Here is a 7,500-nt window from a genome sequence, read left to right as displayed (position 1 = left end):
TTTATTTCAATAAAGTGGAACATTTTTATATAAGTGAGTAAAACAACGTATATATGGTAATTTAAATAACCTTTATGAATATCCATACTTTTCTTTTCAAAATTGTAAATTTACAGGGTGCCCATAAAATATTTCCCTGATTTTAAAGACATATTATTCTAAAACCGTTATATATATTTGCATCTGATTTTTGCCATGTTCTAAGGAAAAGTCATTAATATATATGCCCATTAGTCATCACCAAAGTTAGCAAAACAAGGATGAACTTAAAAAAGACGTTTTCTCTCTCTCTCTCTCTCTCTCTCTCTCTCTTTCTTTCTCTCTCTCTCTCTCTCTCTCTCTCTCTCTCTCTCTCTCCTTCTATTTCGGAATGGCAAAAGTGCGACACTAATCTTTATGTGTAATGTGATTGCGTGAAACAATATCGTCAGAGGTAGCTCAAAAACCTTTCATAGACCAATTTGGCAAACCATTACAGGATATGAAAAAAAATGGTATTCCAAAATAGCGTAGATTCATAGTGGCAGAGATTTCTCATGCTCCTGTTAACCAGTGGTTGTCGATTGAATGGGCTTCAACAGTCGTGACGTCACTTCCCTCGTAACGACGCATAGTAACTTAGTAACTGGTTCTAAACTATCGCAACAATGGCGGGCGCCCTAATGAAATACTTATCCGACGAGCATAAAAGTGTATCCAGAGGATAAAAACATTAGAAATCTGATCATGTTTTGACTTTTATACATTCTGTATGAAGAATAAAAGTAGCGATTTTCTTTGTTTAGAACCAAGCTGCTCGTTGCTGGGCAGGCGTGACATACAATTGAATCCTATTGATCAGGAGGAGAGGAAGAGAAAAATGGGATCTGTTAAGTTCATTGTTGATGTTGATAATTTTTAGTGATATCATGTGGGTCTATAATAATGGGCATTAATGTATGTTTTCTCTAGAAGATGGTTTAAACCAGATTCAAATATCTATAACGGTTAAAGAGTAATACGTTTTGTTATCAGGGAAAGACTTTATAGACATTAAAAATCTCATAAAAGAAAATTTTACTATACACTGTACATTGTTAAAATATAAGCTTGATTGCATCATTTATTGGAACGATTTTTTTCTCAGTTCCATTGAGTGTATCAGCAGTCAAGATAAGATTAATTCGTTCTATAGATGGAACGAAATAAATGTTACTCAGCTCTTTATTATTGTTGTTAGCCATTCATTTTATGAGTAGTACTCACTAAAGTGTATCAATCAGACTTTAAACCTTCAAGATTAGACATAGCTTTGTGTGTTGATACGATTTATTAGCCTGGCGGATGTTGTGGTCACTTTTCCCAAACGCACAGCATCTAGATAAATCATTTGAGATGACCGAGTGGATAAAGTATTGCACTTAAATAGAATATCCCCAATCCAACTCCGCTTCTAGAATAGAACATTTTTTTGGTGGTTGGGTAAGGGGGGGGGGGGGGGGGGGGGGTGGATGGGTTGGAGGGGTCTAGCCCTTGGTTGATTCTTATCTATATCAAATGAATACTGTTTGAATATTTTCTTATTTCAATGATTCTTGGCTGCAAAGTCGATGAAACCGCATGGTTTCGCTAATCAGACTGCTTGTCTGTTCTTTCAATACTCGTATTATCCAACCAGAAATACAAGGTGAAAACCTTTTTTCTTATCAAAATATACATTTTAGTTTTTGTGTGCGCTATTGAAAACCTGCTCATTTTCACGCTGAGGGCGATAATATATCAATTTTTTTTTCAGTTAAAAATATTATGTGTCAGGTTAAAAATAATGTACTTTAATTTTACAATAATAATTCTCATTTATTAAAGAATAATACATGGACTGAGAGTCAAGATGACCAAAGACTATCCCTGATGTGGCTATAAAAAGGACATTAAAAGACACCGTAAAAAGCACAAAGTCACAAAGGCAATATTATAATAAGTTGCAATATGGCTTGTAACACTCCTTGCTTATAATATGATTATTTTAAAAATTAACTTTTATACAGCATTCTTAATTTCCGTTAATGTCTACATGCATCGTAAATACCTTCACTGCTCCACTTAGTATAAACAGTCCTTTATGTTATGCCTTTACTTCTCTTATTTTACTTCTTTTTCATGGAATTTGGCGTCGTTCTCGTCTAAAGGAACGATTAAATAATTATCTCGGCCCACTTGTTGGGTACCATAGGGAAATCACAATGGGTCAGTCCAGGCACTGCTCCACCGTGCATCTGGGTAGAGGTCATCTCTCAGAATGAGGTCAACTCCTTGACCTCGCATCATGTCGCCCATGTCGTCACGAAGGTCACGGAGGTACTCCATTTGCATTGGAGAAATATCGCATAGCATTAGATCCACCGTGGTTAGAGAGGTCCTTCCTTCCTCTAAAAGGTTACAGATATAGCGAGCAACCTGAAATGAAGTAAAAGACACTATGTGTACTTCATGATTTGTTGTTAATTCCGTGCTATAGAGCAGTAAAATTGGCTGCCCCAAACGTAAACAAAGGTCTAGAAGCACATGGCAAACCACATGTTCCTGTCTTGACAGCTCAAGTTCCAATGTAAATTATAAAAAAAAATAACCTTTAAAATGTGGCTGTTAGGTGGCAAAAGAAACACATATTCATAAATACTCGATCATGCATCAAATAATGTCTAGATATGGATATTTTATGGAACAAAAGGTAACATTTATCAAAAGTTACAGTCTATCTATTTTTAGACCAGAGCAAATTATTGCGCTGGTGTGAACAAAACGATAATTATTCGGAGCCTGATTTTCAGAATAATTTAGTCTTATATTATTATTTCTGCAACTGTTAGATTTTATGTAAACATATTTTCAATACTGAAAGTGTATTGCCTACAGATCAAACTACAAAATTGGGAGACCTATATTGTGCGTAAATTATTCCGGTCCCTAACGAAAATCACTAGCAACTTGTTATTGTTTACGTTTGGGGCACCTAATTATACTGCTCTATAAACATTGATATTATATTTATAAAGCTTGTAGTCGAATCCCGTCTATGTTTTTCCACTGAGCTTGATTAATCGCCCCGGAACTCAACCTGACCCAAGTCATAAAAATGCTCACAAGTTTGAACATTTTCACTAATGCAATTTGGCAATTTTATAAGAGACACATTATTATGATTATTTACCAAATTTTTGGTTTGTTTCACAATATTGGTAAAAAAAACAACAACAATATGTTGAGGACAGGAAAAAAATCCATAATTGCACAGCAACAAATAACAAAAAATTTTAGTTGGAATAAATCCTTCATTGCGGTGAATTGTTTTATTTATCTTTTTATTTTTTACGTAATAATTTTTTAACTCACTCAACCCTAACACCGACTATATCCGTAGTTTATCCGGGTTACTTTTGCCCCATGCCTATTCATTACATTTTTATGAGATAAATTTTAGTAAAGTTTTTAGTTTTTGAATGTTAATGATAGTTGAATAAGATTATCTATGTATGTTTATTTTTTATACACTTTTTTCCAATTTTGAAAAAGTAGCAAAAATCTATAGGATTGAGTGAGTTAAACAAATCCTTTCGACATTATCAATGTTAATTCTCTTCTTCTAATTATTTCCGTTACGATACCAGATTGATACAGCAACTCTCAATAAATTATGTTTTGAAGGTATCCCATTTCGCCGTTAAAGAGTTAATAATTCATATTCCTACCTGGATGTCTGTTTGTGCCTTAACTTTCAACGAGGTAAGAAGCCTGCATCTGGTAACGGTGGTCATCAAAGCATCATCGATATTGTCGTGGTAATTGTCAAATTCAAGATCGAGGTGAAGTAGTTTTTGATGATAGTTGGCTGTGACGTGAGTGAGAATGGCATTGAGCTGGAGAATGTTTTGAAATGTAAAAGCTATTGATTAATAAATTGCTCTTTCCAATTATCAGTACATATTGGGTTTATAGTATTGAAGACACCATCAGTGTGTTAATAAATGCCAAGAAGATAGGGATTGGCAGATAGATAGATAGATTGAGAAGGTGAGAGAGATATATAGATAGATAGGTAGATAGATAGAAAGATAGAGAAAGATAGATAGATAGATAGATAGATAGATGGATAGTTAGATAGACAGATAGAGAGAGAAAGAGAGAGAGAGAGAGAGAGAGAGAGAGAGAGAGAGAGAGAGAGAGAGAGAGAAAGAGAGAGAGAGAGATCGGGATTGAGTATTACACCTCTATTTTTGTATTAAACTGCACAATGACGATGACGACAACGATGATAACAACAACAACAATAACAACAACAACAACAACAACAACAACAACAACTACTACTACTACTACTACTACTACTACTACTACTACTACTACTACTACTTCCACTACGTCTACTACAATTAATACTACTACTGTTGCTACTACTACTACTATACTACTACTACTACTACTACTACTACTACTACTACTACTACTACTACTACAACAACAACTACTACTACTACTACTACTACTACTACTACTACTGCTGCTGCTACTACTACTATTACTACCACTACTACTACTACTACTACTACTACTACTACTACTACTACTACTACTACTACTACTACTACTACTACTACTACTACTACTACTACTACTACTACAACTACTACTACTTCTACCACCACTACTACTACTAATACTACTAACACCACCACCACAACAACTACTACATGGTTGAGTCCTTGAAAAGACTCTTTATTCATATTCTCTCACCGTACTCAGGTGTAAAATGAGTACCTGGCCGTTAATAGCATTGTCTTTCGGAAAAAAAGTATTATTGCCGAACAGGCGTCATGTCTTGTTCTTTATGTTACGTGTTGCTGTTGGTCAGTAACCAGAACTCTCTAATGATGACATAAAATCTTCGTTACCCCAAGTTCATTTCCGATGTCGTAGCCGGAGAAAAAGCTAAAGCTCCGCATATGTATGGCTGAGGCCAGGATTGGGATCACCTCTCTGGAATGACCGATTCCAAAAATACTCAAGTCAATCTGAAGGTCTGGACTCGCCGAGGTCAGCAAGGACCAAGCTGAATTCGATATCACGTGATCTAATATAAATGGAGAGAAAAGATGGTGATCGTGAATGGACGAAGGGAAAAAAAAAACGACTTTGGAGTTATCTTTATAAAGGTTTAAATGTTGTAAAATCTATATGAGAAAGAATTGCATGGAAAATAAAGCCATTATGTTTCCAAGGGTGCAAGAACAATAAATCCTAGTGTCTCCACATGAGGTTTGAATCTCCATCTCATTAAATGACTCGCTACTACTACACCACGGTTACCCGATATGATTCTTTATTCAATGACAAAGCATCAAAATGGTATATTCAATACAACTTTCTCTTTTTATATTCCAACTGAATCTGACTGACGATTAGTGCCTATTCATTTTACAATTATGTTTCGAAGTTGTAGTAAAAGTTGATCCCTAAGAGACTTGACGCATTAAGTAAGAGTCGTAGTTTTTTCCAGGTTTCTTCACCGTAACAATTGCCTACTAACTACACTTTAGACGGGACGCTGGTCTATCGCAAAATTACCATTTGTTGGTTTAACTAACCAATTTACACATTCACTCACCACTGTGAAGAGAGGATAACTTTACAATGACACATTTTTATTAGAAAACCCTTAAATGACATGGACCAAGCAAAATCATGCAGGGGGACCGCGTGGTGTGATAAAATGTTGGCTGCCTTAATCCTGGCATGGTAAATGTATGATAATATGAAAGGGTAACGTTGAAAAAAAAAACCGTTTTGGATAAAATGGAAAGACACAAAAACCAACAATTGGTTATTTTCTTTCCATTTGAAGCCTTTTAATCTTACTTTTCTGTATAAGAGCTAATCCGACGTCTACGTATATAGTTGTCTGATAACACAAATTACATTGTAATGTACGTATTCTCAAACAAACGCAAATTTTCGTCCATAAAAACAATGTTAAACCAAGTCTATAACTGTGGTTGGTGATCACGTTTGCTAATAGATATGTCCACCTTAGGCTCATCCATTTATTAGTTGTGGTGGTGGTGGCGGCGGGTTGGGGTATGAGGGATAAAACACTGTATTGTGACCCTTGAATTCCCGAATTCGAGCTTCACATCAAGCACCATCTTTTTTCTCATTTGAGCAAAATTTCTATTCTTCAATTGGGCTCAATTGGGGCACGGGACCTTCATGTTAAAATCGATACCGAGTGGAAAGTCTATCGATGCACTTTTGTAATCATTGGGTTTTCAACTCCAACGCATAAGCTATATCAATGGATTTAACATTTCAATCACCGACATTATATAGAACCAAAGGAGATGGACGTAAAATTACTCTGGTTTCAAACAACGTTATTTCTATCAAAGAATATTGCACAATCTCTTGATTAGCCTTCGTTATTCGTCGTATGCTTTAGGAAAGATTTGCTCTATAATTAAAATACGTTTGCGAGGCTTCACGTTATCGTCGCCCGGGCATTTCTAGAAGAAAAATTGACATTATCCATCAAACAAACGACCGGTGTCAACATAAACCACCCAATGTGCCCACAAGAGTACCTTGGTGTTAAATAATTTTTGCCCAAGAAAAAACTGAAATACCTGAAGTGGGGCTCGAAAACCTTCCTCCATCCCCAGATACAATACAAAGTCATATTTATCTGACCATCTCGCGTAATGAAACTGTTAATACATAGTTATCATAAGTGTTATTACTATACCGTAAGGTTCGGTGTCATTACATTTAATGACAAGTTCTTTCAGCTTTCCACGGAGCCCATCCGCCCAGGACCTCACAAGCTCTTCATTCAAACAGCAATAGTTCAATGCCACCGTGTGAAGATTTGAAAACTTCTGTAAGGTAGATTAAAATCAATGGAAAAATAAAAATTTACAAATAAATGTAATTAACAATGGTGCAGACACTGGTGTAGGATAAAAATCTGGAAAAGTATGTATGAAAAATGGCTGGATATTTCAGAAAGAAAGATACAAGAAATAATAGCAGCACATGTTTAGCGCTCTCTGCTGAAGCCTCAGAGCGCTTCACACCGTGATCGTGTAAGAACATAAGACATCTTGTAGTCAATTCTGACTTTCACTGGGAGCCAGCGGAACATAATGGGCATTTCGTTGCTATTGAATCAAACACTTTTATCCACGATTAGTCTTACCGTTGAGTTCTGAACCCTTTGTAATTTACTAATTGTGCCATCAGTCAAACCTGCGAACAATAAATTGCAGCAATCCATACGAGGCAACACAAAAGCTGATATCATTTTTTTCAACTGATTAGTCGTCAAAAACGGCTTTAATCTAGCAGTTGGATAGAACTTTATATTAATTAGTTTGAACACATGATTTACATGTTGTTCCAATGATAAATTACTGTCTATGATAACTCTTAGATTTCTTACGTTGTTAGAAAAAGGAATGGTGTTGCCAT

At 35.5% G+C, this 7,500-nt stretch overlaps 1 protein-coding gene across 1 annotated transcript in view; it reads right to left on the bottom strand.

Moving 5' to 3' along the window:
* LOC144963855 (F-box only protein 39-like) overlaps positions 1-7,500 on the bottom strand; it is a 21,116-nt gene that overhangs the window by 19 nt on the left and 13,597 nt on the right. Inside the window, exons 5-8 of the mRNA XM_078897805.1 lie at positions 6,776-6,908; positions 4,929-5,107; positions 3,729-3,896; positions 1-2,436 (exon numbers count right to left, since the gene is read on the bottom strand). The exon at positions 1-2,436 is cut by the window's left edge and continues 19 nt beyond it. Coding sequence (XP_078753931.1) covers positions 2,218-2,436; positions 3,729-3,896; positions 4,929-5,107; positions 6,776-6,908 — 699 coding nt within the window. The 3' untranslated portion in view covers positions 1-2,217. The remainder of the gene's footprint in view (positions 2,437-3,728; positions 3,897-4,928; positions 5,108-6,775; positions 6,909-7,500) is intronic.

This window comes from Berghia stephanieae, chromosome 2 (assembly GCF_034508935.2).
Source record: "Berghia stephanieae isolate SIO BIC M18660-M18661 chromosome 2, UCSD_Bste_1.3, whole genome shotgun sequence".
Taxonomy (NCBI): Eukaryota; Metazoa; Mollusca; class Gastropoda; order Nudibranchia; family Aeolidiidae; genus Berghia; species Berghia stephanieae.
This window is presented reverse-complemented; position numbering and strand designations above follow the sequence as displayed.